Below are 22,254 nucleotides of genomic sequence, written 5' to 3'. Positions count from 1 at the left end.
CGCGGGGCTCAAACCCACAAGCGGTGAGATCATGACCTGAGCCGAAGTCAGACGCTTAGCCCATTTTTTTTTTTTAAGTTTGTTTATTTATTTTGAGAGTGCATGTGAGTGAGCGGGGAGGGGCAGGCAGAGAAGAGAGAGAATCCCAAGCAGGTTCAGCACTGTCAGTACAGAGCCCAATGTGGAGCTTGCAGTCAAGAACTGTGAGATCATGACCTGAGCCAAAACCGACAGTTGGATACTTACCCAACTGACCCACCCAGGTGCCCCAACATACTCACATATCTGAAATGACCTGTGTCTTCACCTAGACTCTAAACTGCATGAGGACCAGGACCATGATTGTATCCTCCAAAGAACTTAGGGAAGTATTTGGATGCAGCTGGTTGTGAGTCATTAATTAATGACCGCTGATTTTTTTCTTGGCCATTAGTTTGATTTTTCCTTTCCTGCAGGGATTTTCAGGTCACGCTGTTCTCAGAATGATCCCGGTTTTCTGTTGATTGTTTTGATTGATTTTTCTACCCTGTAATTGAAAATTAAGCTCCCATACATCTCCTTCGTGGGCTATGATCTGCAATCTGTAATCACAACTTTTCTTTAAATTGATCATCTTCTTTTGAGCTGTTAATAAACATGTCTGGTTTCATTGGAGGTTTCAAATAGTTATTTCCAGATGGTGAGGCCTTCAGATCTTAGAAGCTCATGCATAGCCTACTAAGTGGAGGTTTGAACAAAATACCACATTTTTGGCAATCTTTGTGCTATTAGTATGATGATTAAAAGAAAAAAACAAGTTTCCCTATATTTTTGTCTCTCTTCCACCCCATGAAAAAGCCACCAAATTGTCAGCCAATCAAAATGGAAATGAATCACAGTTAATATTATTATCTGCCTTTCTTTTCCTGTTTCTTTTTAAAATCAATTTAGCTTTTGAATGTGTATGTGGGTTTTTTTTTAGTGTTTATTTTTGAGAGAGAGAGTAGGGGAGGGGCAGAGAGTGAGGGAGACACAGAATCTGAAACAGGCTCCAGGTTCTGAGCTGTAAGCACAGAGCCTGACACGAGGCTCAAACCCATGAACTGTGAGATCATGACCTGAGCCGAAGTCGGACGCTTAACCGACTGAGCCACTCAGGTGCCCCCCACTTTTTTTTTTAATATTCATTTATTTTTAAGAGAGAGAGAGAGAGAGAGAGAGCAGGGGAGGGGCAGAGAGGGAGACAGAAAATCTGAAGCAGGCTCCAGGTTCTGAGCTGTCAGCACAGAGCCTGACACGGGGATCAAACCTATGAACTGTGAGATCATGACCTGAGCTGAAGTCGGATGCTCAACCCAGGCACCTCTGTGTATGTGTTTTATTAATTGAGATGTACTCCACATAATGTAAAATTTAAAAGCAATTCTATGGTTGTTAGTATATTCACTGTGTTGTACAGCCATCACCACTAAAGTAATTTCAGGGCATTTCCAGACACGCCCCCCAAAAAGAAACCCCATACCTATCCCTCACCCCCATCCTATGGCAGCCACTAATCTGCTTTCTGTCTCTATGGATGTGCCTGTCCTGGATATTTCATATAAATGGGATCATATATAAGATGCAGACTTGCGTGTCTGCCTTGCTTCACTGAGCATTAAGTTTTCCAGGTTCATCCAAGCCCTAGTGGGTGTGAGTACTTCAGTTCATAGCTGAGTAATGTCTCATTACCTAGAGATCCCACAGTTTCTCTATCTAGTCATAAGTTGATTGACATTTATTATTTCTCACTTTGGGGCTCTTATGAATAAGGCTGCCATCAACATTTAGGTACAAGTTTTTGTGTAAAGGTATGTTTTAACTTTCCTTGAGTCTGTACTTAGTGGAATTGTTGGGTCATGACTCCAGGTTTAACTTATCAAGGAACTACAGTTTTGCGTGGGAGGGGGGGGGGTCGGTGCACTGTTCTACAGACCTGCCAACAGTGTAGGAGCATTCCAGTCTCTCCACATCTCCGTCGGCCCATCATTTTCTGTTGTGTTCATTTGCTTTTTGAAGAGCCCCCCCCCATCTCGTTGTAATTTCCATTTGACATTTCTCTAACAACTAACAATATTGAACCTCTTTCTATGGGATTAGCAGCCATTTGTGTATCTTCTTTGGAGAAATGTCTATTCAAATCCTTTGCCCATTTTTCAGTTGTTGAGTTTTAAGAGTTGTATGTATACCTTCTGGGTACTAGACCCTTATCAGATACATGATTTGTATATCTACGTTTCTTGAATCAATTGCAAAGCAAAATTTTCCAAGAAGATCTGCATTTTGCTGCCATGTTGTGGTCGCTATGAAGCCCTACCTCATATTTGATTATTAGTATCTGGAACATCACCAGAACTTACATTAAGGTTTGGGGAGACACCTAGGTGGCTCAGTCTGTTGGGCAGCCAACTTCGGCTCAGGTCATGATCTCAGAGTCTTTGAGTTCGAGCCCCGCGTCAGGCTCTGTGCTGACAGCTCGGAGCCTGGAGCCTGCTTCAGATTCTGGGTCTCCCTCTCTCTCTCTGCCCCTCCTCTGCTCACGCTCTGTCTCTCTCTCTAAAATAAATAAACATTTTAAAAAACTAAAAAATTAATTAAGTAAATAAATAAAAATGCTTTTTCTTCTGGTGCCGAGATCCTGAGACTTTTATTGCAGGAATATCCAGAAGTATCAAGAGGAACATACTTTACTTACATTTCGTGCGTCTCCTGGGGGCTTTGTATGTCATTGCTTTAACCCTGAAATTTTTTGATAGAATAAAAGGAAGTAATTTTATACTGAAATAAATATCATAGAGTAAGGGAATAACTTTGTAAATTTATCACACTTCACATATTTTATGTGAATTTCTCCCCTCCACCTCTGACCCCACTGCTTTCGAGCTTGGCGACCATGACTCCCCTGTGAGAGCCATAACTGTTTTAAGGATTTCACGAGAAAACCTACGACGCGTATATGGCCTCTAGGAATAGCTCACATCGCCTGAATACTTACTATGTACTGTTTATTCTAAGCACTTTACAGATAGTCTCATTTTTTAATCTATCAGTGGCTTTATGGGGTTGGTATTTTATTACACCTGTTGTTACAGATGAGAAAATAGAGGCACCGGGGGCGAGATAAGCATTTGGCCCGAGAGCACACAGCTAATTGGTGAGGCCAGTGTTTGAACACAGATCATCTGACAACAGCCTGCCTCCTAGAGTTGGTGCTGAATTAGTTTCTTCCTTCAAGATGTCTCACATGATTTAACATGCCTCATTTCATCATGTAGATTAAAGGCCCTTTGATTATGCATTACTCTCATCTCTGTTTCCCTCTCGGCCAGTGTGTTTCAGGAATTAGGTGGTCTGTAAATGATTGTTGGCTAATTGATCCCATGAGGTTTCACGGCAGTACTTGGAACAGCAGTGAATGTTTTAATATAGCAAGGCTTTCATACAGCAAGATCTTTCCTGTATTCTGTGGGACTCTCAGCTTTAATCTTCATGAGCTCTCTTATCCATCTTAAAGTGGACATATTGGAAAGAAAAGGAATAAATAATTGGAGGTACTGTAACATCTAATAGTATGGTGGTTGAGCTAATATGAATTAATCCCTACCATCTCAGACCCAGAAATAGAACACCCTTCTCCATTTCAATATATAGCCAAACCTAAACTCAAAAGAAATAAAGGAAAATCCTCATGTAACAGCAATTAAAAGGAAACATTTCAAAGCCATAAGTGTAAAAAAAACAAAACAGTGACGTAGTGATGTCAAGGCCTAGACCCAATTATAGGCCTTAATGATGGGAGACAGGGATTTTTATATCCATATGGGAAAAAGAGCTATGATCTTGGACCATATGAGTGAAGGAGCTAGAATCTTATCAGACCTCTGTGTAAAGCCTGGATTCTCAAAATTTGGCCCTATGCTTTAGCCTTGTGTCGGGCTCCGTATTGGCAGCTCAGTGCCTGGAGCCTGCTTTGGATTCTGTCTCCCTCTCTCTCTCTCTGGCCCTTTCCTGCTCGTCCTCTCTCTCTCTCTCTCTCTCTCTCTCTCTCTCTCTCTCTTTCTCTCTCTCAAATATAAAGAAAAATTTTAATAAAAATAAAAATTAGTCCTATGCTTGAAAAGAATACCAGAAAAATTCTACCCAGTGGTTTAGGAAAACCTCAGGAAAGCTTGCCATCTGGCCGTGGCTGTGAGTAACCAGGAAAGAGGGGCACCTATGAAAAATTAAAATGCACACTTAACTGGATGTGTGATCTGAATTTACACCACCACAGAATGCCGCTTCCTAAACTGAAAAACTGATAGGAGAACTGTCCCAGTGGTCTTCAAACTCCAAATCCCCAAGAGAAGTAGGTATCCTACTCCAAGAAAGCCACCCCCCTCCCCAAAAGAGAAATCTACAGTCAAAAATTATAAATTGCACAAGGAAATGACACAAGTTAATATACACACTACATGCAAGAGAATGTATATTCCAAATATTGGAGATAATATAGCAATCTGAAATAATACTAAGTGTGTTTAATATGATTAATGAGAGTGGCTCCTGGGTGACTCAGTTAAGCATCCAACTCGGCTCGGGTCATGATCTTGTGGTTCATAAGTTTGAGCCCCACTTCGGGCTCTGTGCTGATGGCCTGGAACCTGCTTCGGATTCTGTGTCTCCCTCTCTAGCCCTCTTCTGCGCTCACTCGCTCAAAGAACAAACATTTTTTTTAAAGTTTTTAAGTAATTAAAAAAACAGATGAAGACAAACCATAAAAGACTCTTAAATACAGAGAACAAACGGAGAGTTGCTGGCAGGGTGTTGGGTGGGGGGATGGGCTAAATGGATGATGGGCATTAAGGAGAGTACTTGTTGGGATGAGCACTGGGTGTTATATGTAAGTGATGAGTCACTAAATTCTACTCCTGAAGCCATTATTACACTATGTTAACTAACTTGGATTTAAAGTAAACAAAGATAACAAAAAATCAAAACAAGCAAAAAGAAATAGCTGAGTAAAAACTTGGAAATAGAAGGATACTCTGAAGAGGATACAGTAAGTTCCAGAAATTAGGAAGTTGGCAGATGAGTGAAATACCAAGTAAGTGCGACCCATGTCAAGATGGATAAACTGGAAAGCAAGTACGAGAAAATCAGTCAGAATGAACGCATCACAGACATAAGAAGGAATATTAAAAAGCCCCCAAATCCTCATATATTTGGATACTTGTGAGCATGTTTTTAGATAATTTACAGTTCTAAGAAGAAATCACAATAGCGATTGGAAGACATTTAGAACTAACAAGTTATGACTATATAATAACTTAGAGAACACAAACAGAATGTAGAAGAAAATGTAAATTCTTACGTGCATATATAGAAAACAGACATGCTAATGTGCTAAGCAGTCAACTCACAAACCTATTCTTAAACAAAAATTCTAAAAAATTTTCTAAAAAAAAATTCTAAAAAACATGGAACAAAATCATTCGGTGAGAGCAGAGTTTAATGGTACAGAAAACAAGCAAAATAGTGTGGTATGGAGTACTAAACAGCACGTAGTTAGGATAGATGTGCCTGTGTTAATATGAATAGGTCTCAAACATAGAGTGAAAACGTCTCACAAGGAAAAGGCAGGCTTCGAAAGACTGTATCCAGACTCATACTGCAGAAGTCAAATTTTCAAACACGTAACAAATGATATTACATATTTTAATGGATAGAGACATACAGAGAAAGCTGTTATGGACCCTCAACAAAATCAGCTTTCTCCCTGAGCCAGACTGAATTCTTAATGGTAGGTGGTGGACAAATAGGGAGATATGATTCAGCGTAAACTATCATCATTAGTGACAAAGCAGCACAGACCACATTTCCTGTTGACAGGGGACAGATCCATCCATGAAGGAAACTGTTTATCATTTGCATTAATAACAACATTGTATTCTTTTCTTAACTCCTCCCCCTCAGGTCCTCTGCACTCAGTACTTGGCATATAATTAGATATTAATAACTGCATACTTGTTTTTGCTTTTTCTTGAACTTAGATACTACAAAGAATGCAATTAATGTACTTTCCTCCCTTGAGCCTGAAAATGTGCAGTAACTCAAGCCTTTGTGTCATAATTTCTGCTTGTCCCCTTTGGTTGTCGGGAAAAGCCACTAACATTCAACAAAATTGTCTGCAATGGAAACGTGTAACAGTTGGGCAGTGGTCAAGAAGCATGTGCCTCCAAAGTGGTATTATCCAGCGCTTAAAACAGATGGTGTGTAGCGTGAGAAATTGCCTATGATACAATGTTAAAGGAGAGATACCAAACACAAAAGAAAACTGCTTGTGTGCTGTATAATACAGATGAACTTTGAAAACGTACTAAGTGAAAGAATGTAGGCACACATGCCATGGTATCAGTCAGGATTCTCCTGAGACACAGGATCTCCTGCATATACCTCCATGAGACTTCTTTTAAGGAATAGGCTCGCATAACCGTGGGTTCCGTTCAAGTCTGGAATCCAGAGGGCCGGCCAGCAGCTGGGGCAGGGCGTTGGACCTGCTGTCTTGAGGCAGAATTCCTTCTCCTTGTTTTTGCTCATCAGCCTCAGTTGATGGGATGAGACCACCTAGGTTATCAAGGGTAATCTTTAATTAAGGTGAACTAATTGCAGGTGTTAGCCACATCTGCAAAATACCTTCCCAGCCACACCTAGATCGGTGTTTTACTGAGTGACTAGGTCTACAGCCTGGCCAAGTTAACACGTAAGACTAACCATCACAGCCTCATGTTATAGGATTCCATTGATAGGGAATGTCCAGAAACGGCAGATCACAGAAGGAGGTTAGTGGTTGTCAGGGGCTGGGAGAAGGGGGGGTTGGAGAGTGGCCACTAGTGGGTAAGCCTCATGGAAATATTCTCAAATGAGATAGTGGTGATGGTTGCCCAACATTGTGAATATACTAAAAACCCCTGAGTTGTACATTTTAAAGATGATAAATTTTATGTTACATGAATTTTCTCTCAATAAAAAATTGCCCCCAAGCCCTGTAATTATACGGCCATTAGGTCATGATCTCACAGTTCGTGAGTTCGAGCCCCGCGTCAGGCTCTGTGCTGACAGCTCAGAGCCTGGAGCCTGCTTCAGATTCTGTGACTCCCTCTCTCTCTGCTCCTCCCCTGCTCACACACTGTCTCTCTCTCTCAAAAATAAAATAAATATTTTTTTTTTAATTTAAAAAAATTACAAGATATAGGGGCGCCTGAGTGGCTCAGTTGGCTAAGTGTCCAAATCTTGGTTTCGACTTAGGTCGGGGATTTGAGCCCCACATCGCGCTCTGTGCTGGCAGCACAGAGCCTGCTTGGGACTTTGTCTCTCCCTCTCTCTCTGCCCCTCCCCTGCTCACTGACTTTCTCAAATAAATAAACTTAAAAAAATTACATGAGAATGCACTTGAAGGGCTTAGCACAGAGTCTGACATAAAGCATGTACTCGGAAATTGTTAGCCATTATGTTACGATTAACCTTAATTGTATACCGAGAAATGAAAACAGCTTCACTTTGCATATATTTGAGTTGGTGAGATTGGGAGTGAATTTCCGAACTCACTATTTCCAGTAGAACTGTGACAATATGGCTTGTGCAGTAAATACATTTTTTTCAGGGTTTAAAAATAAAGTCTTACAGAGGCATCTCTGTGGAGCCAAAGTTCACATAAAGAGCTCGCACTGATGGAACGCCCCAGCTCCAAAGAAGATGAGAAAGGGGTACAGATACATTTCAGTGGAAGGACGGACAGAGAAACCATCCTTGCATCTGTTCATTGTGTGCACATAGTCATTTGCTAATAACTGTACTCATTCTGTACTTTTTCTTTTCTGGTTGTTAACGTTCATCTTAGATTCGCTCCCAAAGGGCAAGAAGGCGTATTGCGAATTTCCCTAATAGGGTGCGTAGTGTGATGGCATGGCTGGTAACTGTTTCAGTGATAATTAAAAATATTTTTTCCTCTGCCAGTATTTCTTATTTAATCAAGCCAAAATCAGTCTGTGTACCAGAGAACTATTCTGGGGCTTTGATTAAAAAGCCACAGAAGATTTTAATCTCTTCTCTCTGAAAATACCCTAAAAACAGGAACAATGCTGTTTTCATAAATCTGACTCAAATGCCATTCAACTGCTATCCCTGAATTAATTTTCATACCTACAGAAAAACCCACGTGTGCAGAGAAACGAAGGCTGGATAAATCCTGCAAAATGGGGGCCAGGGGGAGGATAGGTTGGTATAAGTCATTATGCGTGATTTCTAGAATTATTTCTTTCTAAAAAAAAATTGTTTTTTAAATGTTTGTTTATTTTTGAGACAGAGAGAGACAGAGCATGAACGGGGGAGGGGCAGAGAGAGGGAGACACAGAATCTGAAACAGGCTTCAGGCTCTGAGCTGTCAGCACAGAGCCTGACGCGGGGCTCGAACTCACGGACCGCGAGATCATGACCCGAGCTGAAGTCGGCCGCTTAACCGACTGAGCCACCCAGGTGCCCCTAAAAAAAATTTTTTAATGTTTATTTTTTGAGAGAGAGGGAGAGAGAGTGTGAATGAGGGAGGGGCAGAGAGAGGGAGACCCAGAATCCGAAGCAGGCTCCAGGCTTTGAGCTGCCAGCACAGAGCCCGACTTGGGGCTTGAACCCACAAACCGTGAGAACATGACCTGAGCCGAAGTCAGACACTTAACTGACTGAGCCACCCAGGCGCCCCTCTAGAATTATTTCATGAACAATAATTTTGTATAAGCTTAGAGTGAAAAGAATCACCCCATTTCTTCCACAGTAGGCTACTGGACTGGCAGCTCTTTGAGACACCATGAACTTGAACAAGAAACCGGTAGCCGAGGTCTTAATTGTCTTCCCCCCTAGTTTCTTCCATCCCTGTTTTATGGATGCACTTAGCATAAAAAGTGGGGAAGGCCCGGCCAGCTGTAGGAGCTAATGTAATGGTCATATGAGCCCATTTTAAAGTTGAGGATACCAAGGCTCAGAGATTATCACAGCATCTTGAGCATTAGAAGGGACCTTGAAGGCATCTCATCCAAGCCTTTTGCCCTGAGGGGAGAGTTTAAAATTGTGGCCCAAGTTACACAGCTTGTAAGTTGATGGAGCCAGAACTCGAACCTGTTGTTCTAACATCGTGTTCCTCCCCAGCTGCCTCACTACTTGCTTAGGATCTTCTTGCCTTTGTGAGGGGAAGCTGCCCAAGAATGAGTTCCTGGTAATTTCTGGGGCTGCAGAGGTCCTGATGACAGTTCTACCCTTGGGCTCTGTTGTCAGCCCTGCCGAAGGCCTCCGTAGAGCTATACCTACCATTCAAAGACATTCTTGACCTTCCCCTTCCGTAGTTCGGGAGTTGCCCAGCCAGATGGGTCTGACCTACCTCCAGGTGGGCTCTTATTCTCAGCAGACTTTGACCTTGGAGACCTCTCTGCGCTCTTGAATCCAGTCCAAGATTCTGGCTCTGGATAAGGGTAGAGAAGGATTGTGCCCTGTGATATCCTGACCTCATCTTGGATCCTGGAAATTGACAGTGATTTTTCTTACCAGGCATCTGGTTTTTCCAGACTGCTTTGAGACCAAGATAAAACACACCCATTTACAAGGTGTGGCTCCTGGCTGAGGTTCTTCACCAGCTACTTCTTACCCCTGAGGGTCCTGGGGTGACATCTCTGGCCCAGGGTTCATCTCTCAACTGCTTCTCCAGGTCTGGATTGGTATTTATAATCCCCTCTTTTTCAGGAAAGAAAGAAAAAGGAAGGAAGGAAAGGAGGGGGGAAGGAAGGAAGGAAGGAAGGAAGGAAGGAAGGAAGGAAGGAAGGAAGGAAGGAGGGAAGGAAGGAAGGAGAGGGGAAGGAGGAAAGAAGGAGAGAGGGAAGGAAGGAAGAGAAGGGAGAGAGAAAAGGAGGGAAGGAAGGAAGGTGAAGGGAAGGGAGAGAGGGAGGAAGGAAGAAATTAGAATTTGTGATACTCTAAGAACATACTTGACAGAAAGTTTTCATTAATAAATATAGTAACCTTTTCGTGGTGATCATCACCTCTGATAGCTTTGAAATGGCTTTTTGTGGACTCTTATCTCTCCCATAAAAACCCACATCTGGATAAAGGCTGAAAAACAGCAAGTGTATTCCTTTCTAATTTCCCCGCATTTATTTGAGGTGGAGATGATTAGAGGCACAGTTAATCACTAGTAATATAAACCCTAAAATTGGAGCTCATGGGATTCTTTTGCTATTCAACAGAGTGCTTCTGTGGCTGTTTTTTGAGCACAAGACACATCTCCTTTCTTTTTACATACAGAGCCTTCTTTGACATACAAGCCAAACATTTACTGGAGACGGCCTGAATAGTATGAGAGAGAATGTCTGTTTGTTTTTGTTTTTGTTTTTTTTTTAAAACACTGGATCCTAGAGGGTATCCTTACAGCGTAAAAGAGGTATGTTTCATATAGAACAGTGGAACATAGGCAATTTGTGAAGTAGGAAGTGAGCACAACAGGTTTTTTTCAATTTACTTAAAATATTTTGAATCCTTGGCATTCTTAACCATTCAGGAGTCTCTAGCCCTGGGTTTTGAAATATGAACCAAGGAGGGTTGATACTGGAGTTGTGTGTGTGTGTGTGTGTGTGTGTGTGTGTGTGTGTATCTGGGCAGTAATAGAAATGTTTGTGTATGTTTGTTCCAAAAATATTTTAAAATGGCTGATCAGAAATACATTCAGAAATGCTTGCACAAAATAAAGAGATCAAGACAGAGGTGGAATTTGTAGGAAAATAAAATTAAACCAGCGATAAGGTTGCTATGCAGATACTCCGTGTGGGGTTATTTTATTTGGCCTGCTAACCGCTGCGGGAAGTACAACAGAATTTAAATGAAGACTCTAGTATTGATTATAATTCACATCTCTTTTCATTGACCTAGAGTTCTTAACTGTGCCCATGCAACTATAAACTTTCACAGACTAATGATCTGAGTTTGTAAAGGAGCATATCCAGTGATCTCCTCCTTGACTCTTACTGCCCTTTGTCATTTTATTTCCAATTAACATATCACCCTAGAAGGTGGATGGAGGAAAAGAGATGTACAAATCATCCCAGCCCATCTTATCTCTTGGTTTAAAAAAGAGAGGGGTGGAGGGGAATGGGGCTCCTAGCTGGTGACTCTTGATCTCAGGGTTGTGAGTTCGAGCCCCATGTTGGGCATAGAAATTGCTAAAAAATAATAATAATAAATGTAAAAAAAATAAAAAATGAGAGGTTGGGAAAGGGCAAAGTGTGGGAGTGGGAAAGAGGCAGTTAGATGTTAGGACCGTTTGAAATTTGTGATTCATAGTTACCAAAGCCAGCACAAGAAAAGAATTCGTATAGACACCTATGAAGGCAAGCTTTCAGAGAAGGTGCACTTAAGCCTTGAACAACACAAGTTTGAACTGTGCAGGTACATTTACACACATTGTTTTGTGGGGTTTTTTGTTTTTTGTTTTTTTTCAGTAAATACAGTCCAACACTGTAAATGTATTTTCTCTTCCTTACAACTTTTTTTTTTTAATTTTTATATTTGAGAGAGAGATAGCCAGATCACATGCAAGCAGGGGAGGGGCAGAGAGAGAGGGAGACAAAGAATCTGAAGCAGGCTCCAGGCTCTGAGCTGTCAGCACAGAGCCCAAAGCAGGGCTTGAACTCACAAGCAGTGAGATCATGACCTGAACCGAAGTTGGACACTTAACCGACTGAACCACCCAGGCACCCCATGACTTTCTTAATAACGTATTTCTCTAACTCACTTTATGATAACAATACAGTATACAATACACATAACGTACAAAATATGTGTTAATTTTTATCAGTAAGGCTTCCAGTCAACAGCAGGCTGTTAGTAGTTACATTTTTTGTGGAGACAGAAGTTATACGTGCATTTTCAAATGTGTGGGGGTTGGCGCCCCAGACCCCAGCATTGTTCAGGTGTCCACTGAATAACATTTCTTGATTTTGAACATTTTCCTACACTCACATAATTATAAGCCTCAGTGTCCACAATACTCAGATTCAGTAGCCTCTCGATCAGACCAATTTGGACACATCGTTATCTAGAAATTACTAAAAAGGATTGGGGTGCCTAGGTGGCTTAGTTGGTTAAGCGTCCAACTTAGGCTCAGGTCGTGATCTCACCGTTTGTGGGTTCGAGCCCCGCGTTGGGCTCTGTGCTGACAGATCGGAGCCTGGAGCCTGCTTCAGATTCTGTGTCTCCCTCTCTCTGCCCTCCCCCACTCATGCTCTGTCTCTCTCTGTCTCTTAGAAATGAATAAATGTTAAAAAAAAAATGTAGACATAACTAAAAGGGATTCAGAGAGCCTTAGACAACACATTTGTTCAACAATGTGTGAATATATCAAACCAAGAGAACATTATGCTATTACAGAAGATGCATAAACAAGGAGTATCATAAAAACTACCATGAGAAGAGTATATATGAGGAAATGAGAAAAAGGAACACTGGTATGTAAACTATAAAACCTAGGACACCTAAGCTGCCTCGCTGGCTGAGTTAGTAGAGCATGTGAGTCTTGATCTCAGGGTCATGAGTTTGAGCCCCTGGTTGGCGGAAGAGATTACTTTAAAAAACAAACAAGTAAATAAAATGTAAAATACCTAAGGTGGACCAAGAATAAGGGGAGTGTGTAAAAACAAAATAATTATATTGGGTTGAGTAAAATGATGAATTTCGCTTCCTGCCCAGAAGGATTTGGGACATTTTGTCATTATAATAAATGTAATTGCAGGAGGAAAGAGAGAAGACCAAAAGCTTTCAAGTGAAGAATATATTTTACAGAATTGTGGAATAAATGTGTACTTTTTATTCATTAAAATGTTTGGTTTTTGAGACTCAAATTTCCAGACTCATGGAAGATCATCTAAACTATTTTTCATGCCATTAAAATGTGGGGGTCTTTGGCGGGTATTTTTCCATTGAAATGCATACAGGAGAACTCAATGCTATTCCTCTTTTCTTTTTTCTGATCTTGTTTCTCTTAGGGATTGCCATCGGCATCTTGGTTCGAGAATACAGCAAGCTGTCTAGTCTGGAGAAGTTCTACTTTGCTTTTCCCGGGGAAATTCTAATGAGGATGCTGAAACTCATCATTTTGCCGTTAATTATATCCAGCATGATTACAGGTACCTTGAGAAAACTGATGGTTCTCTGTGATTATTTAAGGAGCTGTCTCTTAAGTTGTGCTTTTCTAATTATGAAAAAAATTGAAATGCATTTGATGTATCTCACACATCACACACACACACACTCTCTCTCTCTCTCTCTGCTTACTTGGAAAGTATATATTGGCTTGAGTGGGAATATTTCATTACTCACAAAGTGCCACTGCTCTACCTAGGGCACTGTCCACCATAGCTCACAGCTTCATTTGGCCAGCAATGTGATGTCTTGTGAGGAAGATGCCATTTTCTTTTTTCTTTTCTTTTTTTTTAATGTTTATTCATTATTTTTGAGAGAGAGGGTGAGCGGGGGAGGGGCAGGGAGAGAGAGGGGGACAGAGGATACAAAACGAGCTCTGGCCCAACAGCAGAGAGCCCATTGTGGGGCTTGAACTCAACGAACTGTGAGATCATGATCTGAGCCGAAGTCAGACGCTCAACCGCCTAAGCCACCCAGGTGCCCCGCAAGATGCCATTTTCAAACATACTATAAATAACACTCTATCCAGGACACAGGAGTAAAACAAAAACAAAACAAAACAAAAAAAATACCATATTTGGCCACTGAAATGTCAACCATTGTCCCCAGGCGAAATGTGGTTGTCAGTTTTGAAATTGTTTTCGGTAGTTCACTCATCTGTTTCCCACCTGCAGCCGTCCTAGCCCCCCCCACCCACCCTGGGCAGCTGCCCTTGGAGTCTCTCTGCCTTCCCCGCTGGGCTTCTACTGCTCCGCATACCTGCCCTTGAAAACTCACAGCCGCGTGCTGCGGAAAACGTTTCATTATGGGTTTGCACCGCATTTTAACAGCCTGGCATTTTCACATCTGAACTTGTGACACAGTTGGCTTTGGAAATGCTTTCTCCCTTAGTGGCCATTCTCTTGCAAGGTCCCTCTAAAGAGCAGGCTTCCCGCTGGAGGTGGAGAGTAATTTGGCTTACAGAAATGTCATTTGTGTGGGTGCGGTGAGCTTCTCAGTGCATTCCAGAGCCTCTCGTACTTACCTTCGTTCTGGCGATAGGTAAAATGTGGCCCGCCCCTCACTAGTATTGTCTGCTTGAAAAAACTCAGGTTTTATGTAACCGCACGGTTAGGAATCTTGACGTGTCCTTTTCCAGAACATTTTTCCCCACTGCCACTACGACGACCTGGGGCTTATCTGTGGGGAGCCCTGGATGTTAGCCTTGGGTGGGGGCAGGGGGCAGGATCTGCTGTGCCCAGCTATAGATCTGGCTTTTGAACTTTTCAAGTGCCAAACTCCAGTCACATTAGAATCTCCTGGTCTGGGTGTTCTTGGCTTATTACCAGCCTAAAAAGAGCGTTTAATTATTTGTACGTACGTGTTTAATTGTGTTTTGAAACGCCCGGCTTCTTTTAGGCCCTGCAGCCTGAGGGCCAAATCAGCAGGCCAGTGTGTTGTACCATGTATTGTTCATCTGTTCAACTTTAAGTTAGTGTGAGCATCTGAAACTTGCAAGATTTCATGTAGGCATCTGGATTTCTGGCTTCCTCTGAAAAGAATTAAGATCACAAAACACTGAACCCATGTACCCCCCTCCCCCCCCTCCCCAAGACCAACAGTGATCTGGAGCTAAGTGACAGCTACTCTATTTAGTTTGAAGCTAATACGTTTGAGGATACCGCAGCCCCCCTACCCTATCATCTGACACCTTGTCCGTGCTGCTCATTTACCTGCTGGCCCAGTAGATGTTGCCTTTATCACCCCTTAGAATTTTCTCAGCCTCAAAATTCTAAATCTCTTCTGAGGCTCCTTTGAAAAGATGATGAGAGCTTTGGACTCTCTCCCAAGAAAAACATTCACAGTTAAACATATAATACTATACTTGGCATGCACTTGCGCAAGGTACATAAATCACTTGATGATCAATACCACTTAAAACTTGGGTCTGTGCAGGAATGTATGGAAAGTTGATCCAAATTCGGCAACAAATCCAAAACTCGTGCGTTAAACCGGGTTTCAGAAGAAGAGGTAAAAATACATGTGTGAATATACTAGTATAATATGTGATGTTTGAAATATGTATCAGTTTTGGCAGTCAACATCTAGTGGTATTTTTGCAGTCGGGCTGTTTTGTGTGCTAGCTCAGCTTTGCAGATAATCTAGGAAAATAATTTGCAACCCTCAGCACTTTGCTCACCACGTAGCCCAGCTGCTTTTTCAAGCTGTATCACAGGTCTGGACATTAAAAAAAAAAATGTTTTTAAATGTTTGTCTATTTTTAAGAGAGCACAAGCAGGGGGGGACAGAGAGAGAGGGAGACATAGAATCTGAAGCAGGCTCCAGGCTCGGAGCTGTCAGCACAGAGCCCAAAGCAGGGCTTGAACTCAGGAACCTTGAGATCATGACCTGAGCCAAAGTCGGACATTTAACCAACTGAGCCACCCAGGCGCCCCCTTAACATTTCTACATTTTTCCTTTACCAAACGCTGGCAATTAAGAGCAAAAGAGCGCAGAACCGCTACCCCATTCTGTTGTCATGAGCAACAGAATAGTCAAAAGATTCAAGGGACATGAACAAAGCAGGATGGGAACAGTGATCTCATATTCATGTTTTAAATTGTCAGATTAAGGTAATATGACTAGCGCGGGCAAGGTTGTGGGAAAACAGGCTCATTCATACATTTTCAGAACAAATTTGGTGGGGGGCAACTTGGAACATGTTCTGATCTCTCTACTTTGTAATTCTGCTTCTCAGAATTTCTTGTAAATAATCAGATATGTTCAAAGATTTAGGTACAAGGATGTTCATAAAAGCATTACTTTTATAATGGTGGTAAATTATAAGTAGTCTCACTGGAAGTTATACACCTAAGCTATGAGTCTACAACTATTAAAAACCTTGTCTTGGAAACATTTAATGACATGTGGATATGTTCTAACACGGTGTAAAATAGGAAAATAAAACAAATTACACAATAGGATGTTGTATACAATCCAAATTTTATTAAAATTTATGTGCATTTTTAAAAGTTGGGATGAAAACCAAATAGTTAATAGCAGTTAGATATGGATAGTAAGAAAACATGACTCATTGCTCTTCCTTTACATTTTCAAGGTGAATACGTGTTTGTTTTCTTAAAAACTTATTTTTTGGGGGGCGCCTGGGTGGCGCAGTCGGTTAAGCGTCCGACTTCAGCCAGGTCACGATCTCGCGGTCCGGGAGTTCGAGCCCCGCATCAGGCTCTGGGCTGATGGCTCAGGGCCTGGAGCCTGTTTCCGATTCTGTGTCTCCCTCTCTCTCTGCCCCTCCCCCGTTCATGCTCTCTCTCTCTCTGTCCCAAAAATAAATAAAAGTTGAAAAAAAAAAATTAAAAAAAAAACAACTTATTTTTTTTGTTTCATTTCTTATATTTGAGAGACAGAACATGAGCGGGGGAGGGTCAGAGAGAGAGGGAGACACAGAATGTGAAGCAGGCTCCAGGCTCCGAGCTGTCAGCACAGAGCCTGAGGCGGGGCTTGAACTCAAGAACCTGGAGATCGTGACCTGAGCCAAAGTCAGATGCTTAACCAACTGAGCCACCCAGGCACCCTTTTGTTTGTTATTTTTGTTTGGTTGGTTTTGCATTTTCTTTCACTCTTCCTCCCTCTCTCTCTCCCTCTCCTTCTCTCCTTTTCCCCCTCTCCCACTGTCTCCCAGAGTGGGATGGGTTCTGCTCTGTGTCCCACAGCTCTGTTCCCAGCACCTGTAGCTCTGCACCACCTTTTCCGTGGTGCGTGGTCCTTTCTCCAAACCCTGCGGTGGTCCTCTGCCTCCCCAGTTCAGCACAGAGCCAGGAGTGGAGGATGGCTGTGGAAATGCACAGGAAGAGCAGTTTTCACATTTCAGAAGCCTTTATAAATGCAGCAGACCATTAGCTTATTTTATACACTTATTAGGACAAAGAAAGATGCTTGTTGGAAGCTGGGGTGAGTTAAATGGATGTCCTGAGGACACACACATTAGAGGGAGAAACAAAATTGAGACCTACGATTAGTAATCTGTGCTTCTGCATAAAGGAAACTCTCTTGATGGATTAACATGTAGGAAAATTAAAAAAAAAACAAAACCCTCTGCCATGAAAGCCTCCGCTGACATAAAAATAGTTCATAGCTATTTCTTTTTAAACAGAAGCATCCTTTTTCATGTGATGAATGAGGGTAACATGTCACATTAATCGGGGAAATTTGAATATAGGCTTAGATGGTACCAAGAAATTATTGATAATTTTGTTAGTGGTGATAACGGCATTTTAGTTATGTAAGAAAATTTCCTTTTTAATGCATATGGAATTATGCAGGGATAGAATGACAGAATGTCTAGAATTTAGTTAAAACAGGAAAAAAAGAGAAAAGGCACAGTAGATGTAATCTCAAGGCATTTTTAGAGACAGGCAGTGTAGGCACTAACAGAATCCTTCCTGTAATTGACATTCTGAGGATCATGCTCCTGCGGGTGTGCAGAATATCTGTTTGGGCCCCCTTAATGTTTAGGTTTCTAAGCTGTGCTTATATCAAACCACTGGGGAATCAGCAAGAGAATTGTGGTTCTGGAAAGTCCTGGTCCAGGTCTCACCACCAGTGAGTTTAAATTCAGGGCACATTTTCTTGAATACACAGATGATGATGACCTAGGCCTCCCATGACCATCACAGGAAAGGGAACGGCCCCTCAACCCGTCTCCCAGGGGTTCCCTGAGCATCATTCCAAGATGGCACCTTAGCTGTGCTCAGGATGAGACCCCCATCCTTTCCACTGCAGCCTCTTGGCCGCCACCACTGGGCCAGAAGTGCTCTGCCGGTCACAGCTGCCTCCTCTGGTGTCTCCAGTGACTGCGGCCACGCCTCTGACCCTGAGGAACTCTCCTTTTGCTCCTCTCTCCTAAGATAGGAGTGAGAATTCTTCACAGGCTGTTCCTTGGGACAAAGCTTTATGGAAGTTTGGGGAATGAAAGTAGGTGAAACACCAACAGTGCCATCCGGCCTCTCCCTTAAGAGGGAGGCCTGAAGAGGTCCCCCTTTGCTCAGCTGCCAGCCCGTCCCTCCACATGATGTTCCAGGCATTGCCATCCCCCGACACGAGGCTTTGAGAAGGAAAAATTTCACCATCACATAGGTCTTCCTGCCCCAGCCTGGAAGCAAACCAAGTGGAAACCCTCGTTGTGGGTGCAAAGGGGTGGTTTGCCTTGTGGGCCCCATCAGGACACTCACTCCAGAATGGATAGCATCCGTGCCTGCTGGGTTGGGGCTTACCCACCCAACCTGCAGGACGTGGGAGTCTGTCGACGTTGGGCTGTGTTGAGTCCATGCCACTGCCGGTGCAGTCTGTCCTGAGAGCAAGATGCTTACTCCTGCCTGTTCCTGTGGCACCTTACTCTGGATTTCCTCCAACTGTTGGCTCCTCAGAAGCACCCACATTGTACTTTGTCCTGTGGGTTTGCAGTCCAGTACATTGCAAATTTATACCAAGCCAAGAAAACTCCCTCCTTTCCCTCCATCCCAAACCACTGAGTCTCTGGGTCTTAGCACTGATTTCACCTCTTGGACAAATTATGTACCAAACATGAGACTTTGGTAGAGAGCACCTGCATTCTGTATGTCGATGAACCTTCCCCTTTTGACAAGAGTGCTGGTTGAGGATTGGATTCACATCTGTGGGAAGCTTCTTTAAGGATAAACGGAAGACTCCACCCTTCAGTGATTAAAAAAACAAAACAAAACAAAACTTGTTTCAAACTTTAAATGGTTGTCACTCCAGCAGCCCCTATACGTCAGGACTTCAAATTTTAGGGCTTGATCTCCACTCTAAGGCCTGAAGTTTTCTACTACTTTTTAACCAAGAAAAAAAAAACCTTATAGAAGTTTAGATATAAACAATATTTATTAAACAGCAGTCAGATGTAAAATACGCAGCAAGTAGGGATCTGCACACTTTTTTTGGTAAAAGGCCAGATAATATTTTAAGCTTTTTGAGCCACATGTTCTCTGTCCAGCTTCCCAACTGGCTGCCACGGAAAATCACCCGTCAACAATATGTAAGTGATGGGCATGGCTGTGTGCCAAAAACGCATTTATTTGCAATAACGGGAAGCCAGCCAGCAGCTGGCCAAGATAAAGGATAAGGCGAGATTCTAACTCTCAAGGTACAGTGCAGTTGAGGTGGAATCCTGGTGGCAAGATAAACCAGCATGGCAAGCAAATACTACTATCAATCAGTGAGTGAAATTCCCCGAAGAGGCAGTGAGGCATGGAGCCGGGAGCAGGGTAAGTGAAGTCGGTCAAGGTTTTTGGAGATGACTATTTAAAAAAAATTTTTTAAATGTTTATTCATTTTTGAGGGAGAGAGACGGAGCGCGAGTGAATTAGGGGCAGAGAGAGAGAGAGACCGTGAGACACAGAATCTGAAACAGGCTCCAGGCTGTAAGCCGTCAGCACAGAGCCCGATGGGGTCTCGAACTCAAAAGCTGTGAGATCCAGACCTGAGCCGAAGTCGGACGCTCAACTGACTGAGCCACCCAGGTGCCCCAGAGATGCCTATCTTTGAAATTCAGGCTTTGCGGGAGAGAACACGTTGGATCGGGTGGGCTGGGGAAGGCTTTTTTTTTTTTTAAGCGATGTATTCATTTACTCCTAAGTAGCTGTGAACCTGGGTACTATCCTATGTCCTCCAATGGAAAGAACCAGGCCATGTCCCCCCCTCCCTGAAACGGGGTTTGATTAAATTCAACATTTGTTAACCCCGCCTTCGTGAAAACAGATAAACAGAAAACCACACCTGTGAGAGGGTGGGGTTCCTGCCACTCACCCGTTCATGCATCCTGGGACTTCTGGCTAGGTCTGTGAGTCCCCTTGTGGCCAAGAAGGTGGAGGAGTGGAAAATGCACATGTCACTTGGTTGTACAGCTTGCCGTTGGGGACCTAAGAGCATTTAATGTCCGCTTCTGCTGGTGGGAGTGCAGGGAGTATGGGTGCTCTTTTGGAACCATTGGTGGCTTCTTAGTTTCATCTCTAGAAAATTGCCATTTCAGGGTGCCCTTTAAACTTACAATTCCATGCTGGGGAAGGCAAGGTCGTAGCCCCAAACCATACAGGCCACGAATGAACTTCTTGCCTCATTTGCAACATCTGTAACCACTGGATTCTGCCTGAATTTAAGTACTTTTTTTTAACCTTCCCAAGCCTTGCTAGGGAACCGAGAAAATAAGATGAACTAAGCAGGTTTGTACACACGAATTAAGCATTTTCCTAAGATCATCAGGAAATTCATGTTGAGTTAGAGCACAGCTACTGAAGCCAGAGGACTTACTATATTAATTTGATGTTTCCATTGCCTTTTCTGCAAAGAAGAAAGGGGCACCTGATGTATAAGGAATGGAGTCCCCACGATGAGCATGCCATTTGCCACAATAATAAAATGAAACATGCAAGCTGTGTCAGTCTAATTCTGAGCTAGTGAAGCTGGAGAATCAACCATGAATGAGCCTGACTTCTGCCTCTGCTGTTACTACACTGGCTCACAGCTCCACTCAACTCTAAGTTAACCTGTTGTGTTTTTTTTTTTTAATTTTTTTTACGTTTATTTATTATTGAGAGACAGAGCATGAGCATGGGAGGGGCAGAGAGAGGAGGAGACACAGAATTTGAAGCAGGCTCCAGGCTCCGAGCTGTCAGCACAGAGCCCAACATGGGGCTCAAACCCGCAAACTGTGAGATCATGACCTAAGCCGAAGTCGGACACTTAACCAACGGAGCCACCCAGGCGCCCCAACCTGATTTTGTTTCTTAAAAAAAGGAGTGAAAAACCATGCAGGGATTCTAAGAAGCCTCCTATATGTTGAATGCGTGGACCTGGGATTCCACCCCTTCCTTCCTTCCTTCCTTCCTTCCTTCCTTCCTTCCTTCCTTCCTTCCATCCGTCCATCCGTCCGTCTGTCCGTCTTCAATGTCTGAGGCTCTGTGCTAGGCACACATGATACAGATAAGTCCTGTTCCAGCAAGGGAGAGTGAATACATTGTAATCTGGTATGCTAAGTGCTTTGGGAGAATGAGGACACTGGGGTGGAGTTTTGAAGAAAACTACTGTTCTACTAGAAACTAGTAGTAGAGAAGCTATTAGAGTTGAGATGCACAGTTGAAAGTACACGTGATGGATTTCATTCTGGAAAGGAAAACACATAAAAAGACTTAGCCTTTGTAAGACGCTAGGGTGTAACGTTCACCAGCAGGCAAGTGGCTTCTACCCAGAATCCTGAGCTACCAATTTTATAAGGAGGAGAAGCAAAAAGCTCAATAATAGGGGCGCCTGGGCAGCTCAGTCGGTTAAGTGTCCGACTTCAGCTCAGGTCACGATCTCACGGTCCTTGAGTTCGAGCCCCGCGTCGGGCTCTGGGCTGACAGCTCGGAGCCTGGAGCCTGTTTCAGATTCTGTGTCTTCCTCTCTCTCTGCCCCTCCCCCGTTCATGCTCTGTCTCTCTCTGTCTCAAAAAAAAATAACTAAACGTTAAAAAAAAAAATTATAAAAAAAAAAGCTCAATAATAATTAGTCTGTAGTTAAAAAAAAAAACAAAAACAAAAACAAAACGAGACTTTTCACAGAGCTGTTAGCCGTCCCGATGTCAAAGCATTCGTATGGACTTTGAAGAGAATAGCTGAGTCACTCAGATCCTCTGAAATGTGTTTAATGCTCTTCCTGAACCATAAGCCTCCTATAAACGCTCGTGAGGTCTTCTGGAAAACTGGTCCCAACTACAAACACCACCAAGGTCTGTGGTATAAAAAATGTTGGAAACAGCCCCCTGGATGGCTGAAGACCAGGAGACCAGCATGCTGCTTCATGACACATTTTAAACATCAAATGTGGACCTCCTGACGGAGGCTGCAAAAGTGACCTTTAGTTGGTTCTGACCGAGGGCCAGTTTACCTTGTTAACTTCACAGAGTAGTCTAGGGTGGTGATGTAACCTATCTTCAGGGAGTTCTTTGTATTGATGCCTCTTAGAAAAATAGAT

General features: G+C 42.8%; 1 protein-coding gene across 1 annotated transcript in view; it reads left to right on the top strand.

Annotated features, from left to right (window-relative positions):
- The window catches only part of SLC1A1 (solute carrier family 1 member 1), an 82,634-nt gene that overhangs the window by 27,311 nt on the left and 33,069 nt on the right, over window positions 1–22,254 (top strand). The window contains exon 2 of the mRNA XM_043567450.1: window positions 13,074–13,214. Within this exon, the coding sequence (XP_043423385.1) occupies window positions 13,074–13,214 (141 nt within the window). The remainder of the gene's footprint in view (window positions 1–13,073; window positions 13,215–22,254) is intronic.

This window comes from Prionailurus bengalensis, chromosome D4, assembly GCF_016509475.1.
Source record: "Prionailurus bengalensis isolate Pbe53 chromosome D4, Fcat_Pben_1.1_paternal_pri, whole genome shotgun sequence".
NCBI lineage: Eukaryota > Metazoa > Chordata > Mammalia > Carnivora > Felidae > Prionailurus > Prionailurus bengalensis.
The sequence above is the reverse complement of the archived record's forward strand: the minus strand, read 5'-3'. Positions and strand labels throughout refer to the sequence as shown.